We start from the raw sequence: 17,602 nt of genomic DNA, 5'->3' as shown, positions 1-17,602 counted from the left end.
TTACATTTTTGTTTTTCCCCCCTCTTGAATGGACAAAAATATCCTTTTAATCTGAAGGAAAATTTGACAGATTTGGTGGTACTACAAGGAAACTGGCATGTTGTCAAATATAAGGAAATGAGTTTTCCTTTTGGATGGACGAAAGCAACCCTTGATTTGTAGTTAAAAAATTGAAGAATTTGGTGATAGGGGTTAATTATTTGACAAGTTTTGAAAGTCTATAGGATTCAAAACCAAATTGGAAGTTCAGGGACAAATTGGACTAAGGTACTAAATTCATGAGGCTATTATTAAATTTTCACAAACTGGTGATTGTAAAGAGGAAAAAGTGCTTACTTTGTGGGGTTTACAAGGAAGATCCCACCATTTCTCCCCTCTCCCATCTATTACACCACCCCCTTGCATTGACATTCCATTGATTCTGTAGAAAACCAGCCACTGTCTCTTGCTGTTCTTTTTTGACCATGAATCAGGTCCATCTGGTGGCACTAATGTCCCATCAATCTTCACGAGAACAAAATAAAGATAAATTCTCATCAGATTTTGGTTAAGGTAGAATTAAAGTAAAAAATTCTCGTCCAAAATTTCTCTATGAGATAATGTTGTAAAATTTTGAACTTTAACAGACGAGCCACATTACCTGAAATTTGAGGCCAGAACTACATGGCCCTGTGAAGATCATGGACTGTATCATAAAGGAATGGCCTTTAGGAACAAGAACTTCTGAATCTTCAGTTTGACAAGCACTATCCCAAGCCATTTTGAATGCTTGTGTGTCATCAGCAACACCGTCTCCAACGGCACCAAAAGATCTCACATTGAAAACAGTATTACCATGAACAGAAATAGCATTGTAACTTGGGCTAGCAGCTTGAGGTGAAGGAGAAGGTGGCAATGAAATCTGAGATATCGGGTTCAAATCCTTATCATATCTAGTGTTAGGACTTTGAAGTCTGCCGTGTGTGGGAGGAAAGAAGAAACAAAAAGAGAAAAAGCAAATTAGGATCACACGAACCCTAGCAAATATCATGCTCAACATATGGAGCCCTTCACTTAGATGCATGTGGAGCAAATGGAATGAAAGAATTTTAAGCTACTTATAGAACAGAAGTGCTTCTATTGTACCTAGTGTTAGTAGGCCTTAACTTTCAGTAGCTGTAGCCAAGTTCATACTTTTGAAATTCAAAGAATGCAACTGGGATTTTTCACACATAATTTGTCATTTCGTCGGCTAGGCATTGTAGGGGTTTAAATAGGGTTATAGAATGAAGGTACCCACGATCTTAGGAAGTTGAAAGCACCATAAGAGTTAAACCGCTGTGTATGTGACCACTTCGAGCACCAGAACAACTTGCAAGAGATAACACTAGAAGACTACTGCTGTGGGAGAGGAAGACTTGCCTACACCCGAGATGCTGGTATCTAAATCAATCATGCATTGCCTGGTGAGAAAGTTTAACACATAACAATGTGTGATTGGTTTGGAATTAATACTTCTACATTGACATTACGGGCAATGTGAGCTATAATTTTTGTTTTTCAATTTTATCGAGCACATGTGGTTCAGTGACTGACTTGTCTTAGAAGTTGTTAAGGTGGGCTAATGGATTTAATTCATACAAATTAGCATCATAAATTTCATTAATCCCAATTTTGCACTGACTACGGCTTACAGTGTAAGGATGACTCCGATCTTGATCCCAGTGTAGATAAGTTTCTCTCCAATCTTGAGATGAGGGGTAATTCACAAGAGTGATGATAAGTTTGGAGTGCAAGTAGGCCACCTTCATACTAGGAATTAGTGGGAGGCTATTTTTGAAGGTCGGTCCATGCCCTAGCTAACACACTGACATAATGTTGCGAGACCGACCAGTTCCATTTAGAGCTAGCTTCGGCTTTTTGGGCAAGAATGTGGAGGAGTCTGCATGCGAGGAACTATAGCCGGCCAATGAGAAAAAAAGCTGGGTGGGTTAAAATTTGAAGAGATTTTGAATGATTACATGCACCCATTTCACACAATAAAAGTTATTGCTTTAGGATATTTAAAGGATCCCATTGTGGTATTTCCATGATTATATTCACACATTTCATCAGATTCCAACGGCAGTTTGTTGCTGTTGGACGAGAAATTTATGGCATGATGCAAAGAGTAGCCAATTGGCCATTTTCGGAAGGTCTTGTTATATTCCTTATAAATTTATAGGGTTTGCAGTCTTGAACCAGACAGGAACAATTAAATATTATTCTTTAAAGTTTTATTATGGAGTAGCAGAAAGCAAATTATTTCATGCTTTGAAGCAACTCAACCTGCTTACCAATAGTAGCTTCTGGCTTCTGTCTGGTAAGGCTTCTTTTGTGGACACTTCTATACGTCCACGTTCTCTCTTGTCTGCCTGAAACAGGAATTACTGACGATCCCAAAAGTATAGCAAAAATTGTTGGATTTATCCAATATAAATCAACCTTTAAGTGATATACTACATGCATGTAATAGGAATGTAATATTGGAGAATAATGTTGATTGTGATTTGATCTCTTAAAGATATCAATCCTATATAAAGTGTCTTATATTGGAAATAGGATTGATGGAATCCTTAATTGAATATGATTATGATACTTGACTTGGAGACTAAGAAAGTAAGTTTAGGTTTCCTTTATGGATTGAAACCCCAACTTTTAGCTTGTATAAAACATCGGTCCTTATAAGCTCTAGAACACACAGCATAATGCTTCCCATAGAGTAGTTGTATCCGGCTAGGTGTTTATAGAAGATCTTGGTGTTGCCGTGCGCTACTTCTTTTGTGTTCGACTTCCGTGGCTGTGGTTGGAATCAGGTTAGTCACTCATTCGTTTGTGTTTTAATTGTATAACCTTATAAGTACTAGTTTGGTACTAAGATGCTATTATAAAAAAATTGGTATAAAAAAAAAAGTTGAGCTCAAAAAGGTGTTTAGTGAACACTTAAAAACAGCTTATTTTCACAATTTTGGGTGAAAAAAAGTTGAAAACGTGAAGTAGCAAAAATGAGCTTATTCTCATAGCACAGCATAAACATTTTTTTTTTCAAAGCACATCAATACTAACAGTTGGTATCAGAGCCACTGGTTATATAATTAAAGCCTATTAGCATTACACAATATTCTCGTGAACTGCATGTGTTTAATCCAAGTTGTGATTGCATATGCTTGGCAACACCACCAAGTCAGACCTCCTTTGAAACGGTATCAATACGTTTCCACATATAATTGCACATACTTGGCATATTAATATGATATTGTTGACTCTAAAAATTACAAAGCCTATGTGGCGCGCAGGTCGAGTAACTAATAAGCTAACTACGTCCTTCGGTTGAATGCGGGGCGTGCCAACTCATTGGCTGAACTTGGCTGAGGAGTAAAATTTGTTGATGTTGCGTTGAGTGTGTTGCTTACTTCTTTATCTTGCGACTGCGGCCGAGGAAGGAACAAATCTCAGCCTTTGGATTCCCGAGCCTGAAGACAAGGCTGCTAGTTCTGCGAAGTTCACAAATCGTCGGCGCCTGATTCGGTCACAATGATTATATTCGTAAGTAAGCACGTCGAATCGACACCAGACTATACGGACACAATTATTCAAAGGTGATGTATGTCTTGATGGTGAATGTGGTTCGGCTGTCAGAATACCGAACTCTGAAACTCACTTGGGAGTATCCAATCATAAAACCACTCGACGTCCAATACGCCGAATGTTGTGACTCGTAACACCTTACTTTGCCGAAAAGGCTAATAAGATGACCTCTGACAATAAGGATTCGAAAACCCTTCTCGACCAAGACTTGGATAGGTAACCAGTCGGCCTCGGCGCAGTGCTGTTTATCCAAACTGAAGGTGCTCATCGGTCGGCTGATTCTACGGCAACAGTGTTGTTTATCCAAACTAAAGGTGTTTGCCGGTTGCCTTCACAGTGCTGTTTATCCAAACTGAAGATGTGTTGGCGAGAAAAAAAAAATAAAAAATCTTAAGATGTTTGAGAGGTTTTGCGCAGGGCAATTGTGTGTTGAATTGAAGGTCCTGAACGGTTGCATGATGTCTTGTATTTATAGCACCAACGCCTTCTTGAGATTGAATTAAACTCATATCTGGACTGGGATTCCTTGTTTTGTTCCAACTTTGCTTCGAACAACGCCACTCCCACTAGGACTTTGAACTCACCCCTTTTTAAGGCTTTATTCATTGTTGGTCGAGAATCCTAATTGCACTAGGACTTCCTCGTCCCCTTTGCTTATCTGAACTACTCTTTCTTGTGATAGGACTCGACCATCCCTGCTGAATGGCCCGGAATCACCAGACAGCCCATAATACTTTTGACATGGCTTTGGGCCGAGCACAAACCTACACTCGACCCAACAATATTATTTTGGGCCCAAACAGATATGCACATCACATATTTTACATCAGTTCCTATTTGGTCTTATAGACTGAAATTATAAGTTAAATAAAACGATTATATATAATTAGATAATCTGTTTCTACGAGTGGTGCCTATTGAGTTCAAGTTTTCTTCCACCGCCACCACCCTTCAAATCCAAACGTTTTCTAATTGAAGCACTTAATGATGATATTGAATTAACTATAATAAAGGAAGATTGAAATAGTTGGTTCATTATTTTATGGAATTGTATAATTGGAAGAGAAATTTTATTTGAATCTAATTTATGTATCTCTACATCCAACTAATAAGTTTTTTTTAGCAAACTACCAAATTTGTCCTTCGATGAATGGAAATGAAAAGAAAAAAATATTAGAACTCAAAACCCATCGACCGTCGACACACTTTGTTTATCTTTATACCCACTCCCCCATTTTTTTTCCGGTGAACCAAACTACTTCTCCTCGATGTCATCGACGGCCACCATCCTCCTCCACTTTTTATTTTTATTTCTGCTCCCTTTTTCTCTTTCCTCTCGAACCGAATGGAACTGCAATGCTCCACCGGCTTTGCTGTCGACAATGATTTCGATGTATGTTACTGCGCCAACTTACGAACTCTCTCTCTTTCTCCGTCAGCCCGTCGGTTGGAACCTGTAGCTTCCCTTCATTAGTCGTTGTTTATTCCCCAAGCTGTTGACGTTTAAGTTGATAACAAAACCAAAGTACTAATTCAAATTGACCGAATTGACTTAATAATAATGTTGCATATATATTAGTTTATCAAATTTATAGGCACCGGAAAAAGTTAACCTAACAAGAAAGAGAGAGAGAGAGAGATGAGAGCAACGGTGGTTAACTGCGTTTGGGTTTGGGTTCACCGACAAAAATGAGAGACTGGGTGTAAAGATCGTGTGTTGATGGTTGATGGGTTGTGTTCTAATATTTTTTTTTTCATTCACCTAAGGGCACGTTTGGTAGTTTATTAGGAAAGAATTATTAATTGGGTGTAGAGATACATGGATTCAAATAAAATTTTTCTAATTGGAATTACCATAGTGCTTAACGTTTTCTATTTCAATGTTCTTGTTATTATTTTGGTTGAGTTGAAATAGTCATGTGTTCTTGCACTGGAGAATTTTTGAGATGATCAGTGAGCCCAATGAGGAGGTTCATATATGCATCGACATATGAGATCCTGTATGATTTTTTCCTTTTGATCTTATGATTAGAAAGGGTTAGTTAAATATAAAAGAAACCAGAAGAGGTCGGTTAAAGAGCGGATAAAGCTAACGAACCGTGTCGAGGCATAAAGACACCGTTGTCCAACGGAGGACAAGTCATGGACGTCACCTCCCAAGGCATGTGCAGCCTTGCAGAGAATCACATCTCTTTGGAATCACATATTCTGCTATCAGATATATCACTCTTGAATTGGTAAACTAATAATTGTTGAACGGTTGGTTTTCAAGCACTTCAAGTTTTTTTTCTCGTATTCAGTTCTCATGAAGAAAGATTGGAACAGTTTGTTCATCTTTACTAAATTAATTGTGACTGGAGGAATATGGCATGTTTTCAGTTTTCTATTTCAACTTTCATGCTAATGGTTTTGGTTGAATAAATTTAGTGATAGATACAACCACTTTCGGCTAATGTCGTTGTCAATTTTGTAAGCATATGCAAATATATACTTTTGTTCTAACCTTGCCAAGGAATACTGATGAAGCGTCTCAACTCAGCAAGCTCGGTAAAGTCCTCTATCAAAGCAAACGGGGTTGATCATTATATATGTCAAGTACGAATTAGTCGATCATACATATGGTTAGTTTGGATTATTAAGCTTTGAACTTGATAATTATAACAGAGAGAAAATATATGCTTTGAACATGATAAATTATTATATGCATATAAAAGGCATACCGAGAAGCATATGTAAATATGCATAAATGATTTTACTTGTTTTTTAAACTATATTCTGTCAAAATGGTCTGGGTGTTTCGGCACTAGTACATGAGTAAATCTATCGCTCTGTTTTTCATGGGTAAATATAAATTCATGGAAAATTTTCCAATCAGTTGTGTTACATGATAATATGCAGGAAATATATATAGACCGAATGTAATAGCCATGTTAATGGTTGTTGTTGGAAATAATCAACATGGATTAAAATTTTAAGTTTTGCAAGCATGTAGCGAAATGGACATATGGCGTGTTTTTAAACAAGGATTGGGTGGTCATATGTTGCTTTAAGCTTGAGATGATCCCATACAAAGACACCAATATATGTATAATCGCAGATAAGCAATAGTTATGCAGTACATTTGTTGCTTATGGTCATAGTGATATTAACTCATAAGGAATATGCATGACTAATCAAATTAGTTTTGTCTACAATTTTGCTTTCATATCTTAGTATAGTCAATTGTACATGGCTAGAAATTATGAAATTGATGCATAACTTGTGAATTGACTGAGAATGGCAGAAAGCATCCGGTGGCAAGAATAAGAACAATATACAAATAAAATGAGATTTGCAGTAATTATGTGACAATTCTCATTTGTATTTTTATCTATTTATATGAGAATTGTGGTTGGTCATGTGATTATAAATACATGTTTATAAAGAAGTGGTGAACATATGAAGGCATGAGGTATGTATTTCATTCAAAGCATGTGACTAAATAGATAAGCATAAGTTTTCAAACTTGTATATGGTTTGCCTAAAGAATTTAAACAGTGCTTTGATTAGTAAATTTTTATGTGCCATAAGGGGAGAAGAAAAGAAACTTTTCAACGCTAATGTAGGGCATATATTGGAGATGTTTTCTATGGAAGAAAACAATTTTGGTTGTTCCTCTTATTTAATTTGGTTTTTACAAAGCTAATGCATGATTTTAATGCTATGTTTTAGTAATTTTGTACTACGGAAAGAAATATATAAAGGGAAAGGAACCCGTTTGACTTAAGAAAACATTTGAGCGATTTAGCTTTTAAATTAAAGGAATGTATTGTTCTCTCACATTACATAAAGTATTTCTAATTTAAGTAATTGACTCCATAAAGGTAAGTATTGACATTCTTGTGGTGGAATAAAACTTGTTCTATATGTGATTAATATCTCTCAAGTATGCTGTCAGGTTTCTTGAGATTAATTTAATGTCAAAGGGAGTCATGAAGGAATTAGTGCCATTTGTTGGCAGGACTCGAAGCTCCAATCAGGTTATCATATTTTGTCACTTACAGTTAATTAATCCATGTAACTTCTTGAATTGTTTCAGGGAGGAGTTGATCAATGGCTTGTCAATCAAGCAAGCCACAACGGCTTAGTTGACGATGAGACTGTATTTTTTAGTTACTTCAGTCAACATTGCATCTTAATTAGAATAAGAGGGATAATCTTCTTGCCCACATGTGTGGATTATTTCTTTTAGTTTAATTAAGATGGCATGGTATAGGTTTTATTTCACAGAAGTTGTGAAAATCTTCATCTTGCCTACATGTGTTGAAGTTTTTTCATGAAGGTACTTTTGTGACATAAAATCTAGTACTAGAAACTAGTTAATTTTCTTGCCTACATGTGTAAATTAATTTAGTTTCATGAAGTTTATTGGGATAAAGTTCCATGCCATTAGTTACAAATATTTCTACAATGAGCCCCATAAAAGGTTGTGGTTTGAAGGCATGGAAATTGGTCGCATCATGACATATTTTTGTGTCTCTTCATGAGACTTGTTGATGCAAAGTATTGAACCCATGAAGGGTAATCAAGGATTGCTAAGGTATGCATTGTTTAAGTATAATGCTTGTAAATATTTTCAATTTGAACTATGATGTCTGTTTAGAGGATGAAATTTGATTACTTGAGTGTCCTTTGGACATCGAAATTGAAATAACGCGAAATTGAATTTTTTAGAGATGTTTATGTTCATGATAGATGAACATAGCTTTTCTGGCAGATTGTGTGTCTTGATTACAGTCGGATGAATGACACGTCTAATGGTCACCAAATGACCTAAATTTTTAATATGTTCAAAATATATATGTCTACTATGTGTTTGCAAATTTTGGTAATTTTTCGCCATGTATTTTAATTATGGTGAATTTACTAGTAACCCATGCTTGTATAGAGTGTTATACTGGCAGATTGTGTTGGTCGTTTTGAGACGTCACTTTAGACTACTATTTTGACCCAAAACAGCTCTATGTTTTTATTTTATGAAGATTAGTATGTCTATTTTGATTAGTATAATTTTGGTAGCAATCAAGCTCGTAAATTAATTATGATGAATTCTAAAGTAAGTGTAACTCATTGCTGAAATTCTGTTTGACAACTTTATGTTGGTTGTGATGTCTATTTATTATGTCTAAAATATAAAGCAATTTTCTTAGGTACATCTTTGAAAGAATATATTAACGAGTGTTTGCCCATGTGGGAGAATTAGTGAATGAAAATTGGGCTTCACACTCATTAACTTATTTGCAAGTATAAACTTTGAAAACTTAGTGGGAGTTGTTCTAAAATTTTAAGCATTAAGTGGACTTGCATGAATCTATTAAAGCGTTATTTTATCTTCCATGAATTTGTGTTACTCGAATGTATATAATATATTTAAGTTGCACGAATGAATAATTGGTATATGCGTACATTTTTACGTTACTTGCAATCATTTGGATTTCTCGGTTGATCATTTGTCTTGAGGCTCATAAGGACTTAGCATAAATGTGGAATTATTAATACACATAAGATGGTTGTTGGTGCATGTTTTTGTAACAGTCGTGATTGCTTTCGTGCTTAGTTGTACCTTTCATTGAGGTAATATGCATTCATTGACTGAGAAAGGCTATTCCCAAAGGCATATTTTCAAAAATATGATTTAAGTATTGATTTGCAAATTAAGTAATGATGTTGCAGATTAGTGGGAGCTTGAGTTTCATTTTAGTAATGCCTTATATTTGCAGATGACCTATAAGGTATGTATAGAATCCATGTATTCAATTTAATCTCCAATTGGATTCATTAAGTCACATTTTTATGTGCTAGTCAATTATCTGATGAAATATATATCGGATATCAAGTTGTTATAAAATTGCATTTTAAATGGCATGACATGGTCTATGTACTATCTCAGTTGTGAGGATTTCTATTTGCCCGCAGGTGTTGGAAATCACCATGAAAGTAACTGGTATGGTGCATAGATCAGTGTCAAAAACATGTTAATTCATCTTGCTCACAAGTGTTGAATTAATTTGTTTTATGAAGTTTTGGGATATTTTACTTGGACATGTGCCTATTTGGTATTTTTAGTTGTGTCTGTTGGTTACAAACATTGTTTGTATTGTTACTGACCTAATGAAAGTGCATGATTGTTTGGGAGATGTATTCACACCTGCACGTTATGGTTGTTTCATTAGATGAAGGATATCTGTATTGGGAGATTTAAGGCTTTGAAAAAGCATAAAGTGTAACTTGTGTGTTACCATAAGGTGGACTTGAGATGATATAAAGTAAGACATTTTGGTTAATTTAAAGTTTCATCTCTTGATCATAATTTGTGTTTCATGTAAATGAGGATCTTAGCATGTGTGATTATGAAGGTTCTGGGTTTTGTCAACCCTACAACCTTGTTAGTTCCATGTTAAGAAATGCATTTGATAGAAACTTCATTAAGGATGAGATGTAATCATTGTTACATAGTCACTAAAGTGACATTAGTCTCCAATCTCAAGTATAAACATGAATATTACATTTTGTAGACCAAGTGGGAGAATGTTGGATTTATCCAATATAAATCAACCTTTAAGTGGTCTACTACGTGTAATAGGAATGTAATATTGAAGAATAATGTTGATTGTGAATTGATCTCTTAAAGATATCAATCCTATATAAAGTGTCTTATATTGGAAATAGGATTGATGGAATCCTTAATTGAATATGATTATAATACTTGACTTGGAGGCTAAAAAAGTAAGTTTAGGTTTTCCTTTATGGATGGAAACCCTAACTTTTAGCTTATATAAAACACGAGTCCCTATAAGCCCTAGAACACACAACATAATGCTTACCAGAGAGTAGTTGTATCTTGGTGTTGTTGTGCGCTACTTCTTTTGTGTTCAACTTCCATGGCTACTGTTGGAATCAGGTCAGTCACTCCTTCGTTTGTGTTTTAATTGTATAACCTTATAAGGCTAACAAAAATTTCATGAAAATAGCTTTCACGATGATTTTGTAGACTCAGTAAAATGAATTAAAAATTGAGAGTTATAACTAACAGTTTTTAGTCAATTCTGCAATAAATAATCATCATAAAACCTATTTTTGAGAATTATAAAAGCTTCTTAAAAATTGTAAGACATTCCTGAGATTTTTTTACCGATTTAACTCTGTACTAGTTCCATTCTAGGCCTTATTAATTTTTTATAATGATTTTACTATTTCAAGCTAAAAGTTTCAACAAAAAACTGACTTATATTACTCAATAAATGATAAAACTACTGCTGCTAAATGGCTTATTATTACATTTTACACCCAGGGCAATCAAAAGGTTTTACAAATACTTAACAATCACATTATTCAGAAAAAAATCCGTTCCTTCCAAATTTAAGTTGGTCATTAATTGATACAACCTATTTTCATGGAGTTATCGATGCACTACAAGCTCATGCAGAATATTTGAAGTTGTTCAGGTCGACTATACTCCATTCTGGATATGTTCTCGCCAGCTAGTGTTATTTCCATTGATTTTTCTTTTTTCCAACTTAAAAATTCTAGAAGCCTCTCAATAAATGGTAAGAGCGTTTTAAATCTACTGACTAATAAAATTTTATACTAGGACACAAAATATACTTCGGATTGAAAACTCATTATTATATTAACATACATATTAGATATGGGTTATGGTACAGTGCATGATGTTTGCTCTTTTATATCTGAGCTCGAATCACCTCCAAAGTAGTAAAGAAATTCAAAGATGTCACATAGTAATAATAAGGGGTGTGCTATTCACACCTCTTTTTACTTCTCACACACCCTTTATTAATTTCTGCCATTTGATCTTTTTTAATTCAGTCGATCCGACGACCGCAAATTAAAGAGGGTGTGTGTCACATCCCGGCCCGAGGCGGATCACTTCCCGGGCCCGCTCCACCACCGTAGCACGATATTGTCCGCTTTGGGCTTACCATTCCCTCACGGTTTTGTTTTTGGGAACTCACGAGCAACTTCCCAGTGGGTCACCCATCATAGGATTGCTCTAGCCCCCTTCTCGCTTAACTTCGGAGTTCCTACGGAACCCGAAGCCAGTGAGCTCCCAAAAGGCCTCGTACTAGGTAAGGATGGGAATATACATATAAGGATCACTCCCCTGGGCGATGTGGGATGTCACAATCCACCCCCCTTAGGGGTCCGACGTCCTCGTCGGCACACCACGACCAGGGTTAGGCTCTGATACCAAATTGTCACATCCCGGCCCGGAGCGGATCACTTCCCGGGCCCGCTCCACCACCGTAGCACGATATTGTCCACTTTGGGCTTACCATTCCCTCACGGTTTTGTTTTTGGGAACTCACGAGCAACTTCCCAGTGGGTCACCCATCATGGGATTGCTCTAGCCCCTTTCTCGCTTAACTTCGGAGTTCCAACGGAACCCGAAGCCAGTGAGCTCCCAAAAGGCCTCGTGCTAAGTAGGGTTGGGAATATACATTTAAGGATCACTCCCCTGGGCGATGTGGGATGTCACAATCCACCCCCTTAGGGGCCCGACGTCCTCGTCGACACACGCAACCAGGGTTAGGCTCTGATACCAATTTGTCACATCCCGGCCCGAGGCGGATCACTTCCCGGGCCCGCTCCACCACCGTAGCACGATATTGTCCGCTTTGGGCTTACCATTCCCTCACGGTTTTGTTTTTGGGAACTCACGAGCAACTTCCCAGTGGGTCACCCATCATGGGATTGCTCTAGCCCCCTTCTCGCTTAACTTCGGAGTTCCTACGAAACCCGAAGCCAGTGAGCTCCCAAAAGGCTTCGTACTAGGTAAGGATGGGAATATACATATAAGGATCACTCCCCTGGGCGATGTGGGATGTCACAGTGTGTATGAAGTAAAAAGGGTGTGTGGATAGCACACCCCTAATAATAATAATATCTAGTAATACATTAGTTGGTGATAAAGATCTGTTTGTTTGTCTAGAAAAGGTAGGAAAGCAATGGAGAATCAATTGATTTATGCTCTTATTGTTGGTATATGGTCCAACCCATGGTGAATGTTCTAGATTATTCTAGTAAGCAAGTGAGGTGGTTGGAGCATGCTAGACAATTCTAGCAAGTTATTAAGTTGGTGGAAGAAGCTAGAAAGTACTAGCTTCTTTGGTTGCAAAATGGAAAGATCTAGAAACTACATTTTTGTGGCTAGTATAGAATTATCTAAGTTAGAGGATTGTAGAATATACTAGAAACTAGAAACTAGTTCTAGTTTGTAGAAGGAACTAGGAACTAGTAGAATGCCAAGCCCTCACCTATAAAGATGGGTGTGATGTTGTAGTGATGTAACCAATCAAGAAAGAGTGAGTAGAAAAGGATCAAGTCCAAGGCTAAAGTTCCAATCCAAGAGTGAGAGTGAGAGTGTTCCACTACACATTGTGTGAGTGAAGTTTAGAGTGATAGAAAGTGTGTGTTATACTTTCTTATATCCATCAAGCTTTGTCTTTGGCTTGGTAAGACTGCTCTTGTTGTACTCATCTTTTTCATATAGTGAAGATTGATCCTTGTTTCGTGGACGTGAGCATAAATTCTTGGTGTCCATTTTCTACTTTACTTTGTGCATTCTTTATCTTGTAGTACCGACATTCCTTAACACTTATATATCAATGTTATTCAAACTATTGTTAAGTTCAAGTGCTAAGATAAATGATTATGAACCACTACATCCTTATCTTTGCTATTGTTAAAGTTCCTGAAAAAAGGCTGAGAGAGATGAGTAATGGTACACAAACCATTTACTGAATATTGTAGACGGACAGCGTCACTAATAAAGGTAGGATATTTCACTTCTACACTTCTATTAGAGACGTGTCTACATGATTTTATTGGAGACTTACATTACAGATTCTAATCCGAAATCACTCGCATAATCATATTTACTAAAAACATGACCTATCCACCTCATTTTCCAGCCCTTTGGGGTAACCTGTCATCAAACATGGAGCCTGTGGAGTGGAAAATGCATCCTTAGTACCAAAAGCTTGCGAGCAAAATGGATCCAAGTGAGTCCCTCCTTGAGCAGGAAGCAAGTGTATTCCCGACAGGGTCAGATTTTTGCATGGCAGTGAATCGCTGCAAGCAAGATGCATAGGAGGCTTTCTACTGTCATACGTGCCCATTATGTTTGAGAACTGAACACTGTCAATCAATACTGCAGAAGTTTGGTTGGAGCATTGTTTCTTGAGGCAGTAAAACTGGTTTATGATAATGGGGTTTAAAACTGTGTCCATGTGAATGTCCTTGAAGGTTACTTTAGATACCATGCCGGAGCCGCCTTGCCATGTTTTGATCCGAACACCGTTGTTGGAATTCTTGATGATGGAGTCACTCACTGTGATGTTTGTAACACAGGCTTGTGAGTTTCCTTTGCCAAGACTACCTATGCTGCAAAGATAAACAGAATATTTAGTTATATCAAGATATATAATTTGGGAAATATCCTCTCATCAGACTTTTGTTGTTAAGTTGTGAATTTAAACATACACATTCTGATATTAATCATCCTAAAACTCAATGATCTAATACCTTATTCCGTGACTTGGACCACACGTCATGTAACTTATATCCACGTTATAGCAGCCCGTTCCAATCGAGACACAATCATCGCCTGCATATGAAATTGAGGTAGAGAAGAATGAGCCTTCAAATAAATAAAATTCTGCTTCGATATGATAGAAATGTAGGAGTTATGCACACGCACAAAAAAGCACAATCAACTAGATTATAGTCTAGTCGTATTTTCTTTTCAATGTTAAAAAATGTGCGAGTTGTAAATAATTACCCGTGGAAATGGTTGAATGGTGTATTTCGGCATTGGTTGTGTCCTCTATGTGGATTCCATCTGTGTTGGGACTGTCTTCAGGTGAAATTACGCTAATGCTTTCGACACTGACATGTGCACAACTATCAAAACGAATATGAATCTTGGGGCTGTTCTCAAGCCTAAGTCCTCGAACAAACAAATCTGACCCTTTTGAGAACCTTATGATCTGCATGCATTATAAGATTCAAATATACAATTATTAGCAATGGTTGCTTGAATATTTGATTTTTAATAAGGTTTTAATAACATAAAGAGGGCTATTTTCAACTGTTAAATCATGATAATAACTTCTATGATGAGCACTTACAGATGGGCTATCACAAGGACCCTTTCCTCCCTGTTCCAACATTGATACAAAATTAATATCATCAATAGGCATGTAGTTCTAAGATTAAATATATAATTATCAGAAGAAAAAAAAAATTAAATGAGAAACTTTTTTAAAAAGCCAATTCTAAACTACTTGTTTGCGTGTACAAGAAGAGAGTTCAAATTCGAATGTTACACACTGACCTTACCAACCGGTCAAAAGCACGTAATTAATTATTGATATCATCATACCTTGTGAGGCTTGCAGGGGAGGTCCCACCATTTCTCTCCTCTCCCATTTAAAAGACCATTCCCTTGCATTAGCATTCTATGGACTTCTTTGAAGAGCAGCCAGTCTTGCCTCTTGGTGTTTGGGGGCCATTGATCGGGTCCATCCGGAGGCATAAGGGCTCCCTCAATCTGATCTCATCCATTAATTAACATATAAACATACAAATAGTTACAACTAAACGACTTGTAACATGATAATTAATTACTAAAATTACCTGAAACACAAGCCTAGATTTGCAAGGCCCCTCGAAAACGATAGGTTGAATCAAGAAGGATAAATTGTTAGGAACAAGAAACATGGCAGCAGTGCTAATTTCAGCTTGGCAAACAGCATTCCAAGTGTCCTTGAATGCTTCAGTGTCATCTTTGACACCATTCCCCTGAGCACCGAAGTCCAACACATTAAAAACCCGCAACTTGTAAGGATTCTCAGGGTAATCTGGAGGTTGAGATTCTGGTATTTGAACCGATGGACTCTTAGGGTAGACGGATGGGGAGGAATATGGCGGCCATATTTTCGGTACATGGTATGATGGCCATGGCCAATTTAATATCAGAGATGTTATGTGCAAATCTTTGTGTTTTATATGTCGTTTTTGAAAGAAAACAATGACAAACACTAAAAGCACAACAAAAAGCAGCGTGAAGAAACGAGAGAGCTTCATCATGCTTTGAGCTTAAAAATTAGGGTTTAGTGAGGTGTGCCCTATTCAAATTTCTTTGTGCGTGACAAATTATAGAACAAATTGTTAGATCTGTTTACTATGTAGAACCCAAGTTTGCTGCCTTTGGCATTGAATAAAATGAGAACAGAAAAGGATTCATATTCGGCTAAAAGACAAACAGCAGCAAAATATATAAAGAAGACAAAAAAAAAAAAAAAAACAAAACCCTAAACAAAAGTCTGGAGAATTTCTGTAGATGCTGGCTCAAATCAGAATCAACTGCGACCCTTTTGTGAAGTTAAGAAACTGTGAGTCTGTGACCACTACTCTTGACACTACTTAGACGGTTAAACCCTAAATACCTTCACTTGAAATATATATCCGCTCTTTTCCTACTTGCACGGTACGTGTTACGTGAGTCTTGAGAGATTTTCTCCTACTTTGACACTGAATTTTTATTATTATTCAATTTCTAACAGCTCTTCTTTATTTTATTTTATTTCTTTTGTTAATGGTATTAAGAGGTATTTGACCCTATTCATTAATTTGCATAAGAGTAATGTTACACTTATCACATTCTTTATATTACATTTATAGCACATTTCTAATGGAGATAGCACCCATCAAGGCATCAACACATGTGTATGAGTCCCATATTTATTAGAAAAATGGTGCAAATATGATATGAAAATATGGTAAAAGTAATATTTTTGTTTGCATAGTAACTTTTCCTATCAATGGTACCCTTTTGCATATTAAATTGTAATTTTTTCTATGAATGGCACCCTTTTGCATATTAAATTGTCTTTTTTGTTTGTATTAATTTTTTTTCCCTACAACTTGTTTGTTTGTGTATTTATTTTAATTTTTCAGTTATGCAGTAAATAATTCATGGCTTACATTTCTTTCATTTACTGCCTTGGAGCATTTTCAATGAAGAGATGCAAATTTGAGATACAAAAATTATATTTACATGTTAATTATTTTACACTTTCGAAATATGCTAAGATTTCTAATCCAATAAGAGAGATGTAAATTTAAGATTCTATTTCATTTTCTGACTTTGATTTACGAACCCACCACCAATAGATGCAAAAAAATATGTATATTTTAGGTTTTTGTTTACAATTTCTGACTAAGATGTATATTTTAGGTTTTTGTTTACAATTTCCAACTAAGATGTATATTTTACATCTCTCTATTCGAAGGTTTAGGCCAACACAAATTGCAAAATACACATTCCAAGGCATTTTGCATCTTCCATTAAAGATGCAAGTGGCCTCAAAAGTGTGTATGTCTTCCCGTTGTTAAATAAAAAAAATAAAAAAATAAAAAAAAAAATTAACCCCTCAATTTTAAACTCTCTTTAAAAGAATACAAGTCTTTTAAACTCTCTTGAACTATTTCAAACAAAAACTCTTCTTTTAATAGAGTAACAACAACTCTCTTTAATTAGTTGAAGAAAACCATTAAGATATAAACCATTGGCAACCGAATTGTAGGTTAAATTTTCGTTATTTATTCTTTGCATTGGCAATTTATCTCGCATTGTTTGGAAACGAATGTTGTGTTAAGGAGTGTAACCACTGCCTTAACTTTCTTCATAATAAAAGGAAAAAAAATAAAAAGAGTTCTACATACAAAACGGGTCAAAGTTCAACATGGGCATTACTATGATCTTTGTTATCACATGTTATCTAATCCAACATTTACGCAAGTCAAGATACAAGAAGAAATGAGTATGAGATCAACTACTCTCCTTAATCAATATAATTTCACGTTTTCAAGTTTTTATTCCGGATTGCAACACAAGCCACAATTTTTTTGGGCTGGTGTTAGTAAACGCAAT

The 17,602-nt window shown here is 36.1% G+C and overlaps 2 protein-coding genes across 2 annotated transcripts in view; both read right to left on the bottom strand.

Annotated features, from left to right (window-relative positions):
• The window catches only part of LOC137723771 (polygalacturonase At1g48100-like), a 2,835-nt gene extending 1,425 nt beyond the window's left edge, over positions 1-1,410 (bottom strand). Inside the window, exons 1-2 of the mRNA XM_068462961.2 lie at positions 641-1,410; positions 337-504 (exon numbers count right to left, since the gene is read on the bottom strand). Of these exons, the coding sequence (XP_068319062.2) occupies positions 337-504; positions 641-1,063 (591 nt within the window). The 5' untranslated portion in view covers positions 1,064-1,410. The remainder of the gene's footprint in view (positions 1-336; positions 505-640) is intronic.
• Positions 1,411-13,421: 12,011 nt separating this feature from the next.
• Positions 13,422-15,756, bottom strand: LOC137722141 (polygalacturonase At1g48100-like). The gene is made up of 6 exons (XM_068461116.2): positions 15,304-15,756; positions 15,050-15,217; positions 14,736-14,825; positions 14,447-14,654; positions 14,191-14,272; positions 13,422-14,049 (listed from the first exon to the last, which is right to left on the bottom strand). The coding sequence occupies exons 1-6, from the start codon at positions 15,754-15,756 to the stop codon at positions 13,545-13,547; spliced, it is 1,506 nt and encodes a 501-aa protein (XP_068317217.2). The 3' UTR covers positions 13,422-13,544.
• Between the last annotated feature and the right edge of the window lie 1,846 nt (positions 15,757-17,602).

The sequence above is a fragment of the Pyrus communis genome, chromosome 4 (assembly GCF_041283825.1).
Source record: "Pyrus communis isolate YQ-2024b chromosome 4, ASM4128382v1, whole genome shotgun sequence".
Lineage (NCBI taxonomy): Eukaryota > Viridiplantae > Streptophyta > Magnoliopsida > Rosales > Rosaceae > Pyrus > Pyrus communis.
This window is presented reverse-complemented; position numbering and strand designations above follow the sequence as displayed.

Bases quoted from the DNA above. Each gene is read 5' to 3' on its own strand.
- LOC137722141 (XM_068461116.2), bottom strand. From the start codon at position 15,756: ATGATGAAGCTCTCTCGTTTCTTCACGCTGCTTTTTGTTGTGCTTTTA. The intron at 15,218-15,303 runs GTAATTTTAGTA...GGATGAGATCAG, and splicing joins AATCTAGGCTTGTGTTTCAG to ATTGAGGGAGCCCTTATGCC. The intron at 14,826-15,049 runs GTATGATGATAT...ATGTTGGAACAG, and splicing joins TCCCCTGCAAGCCTCACAAG to GGAGGAAAGGGTCCTTGTGA.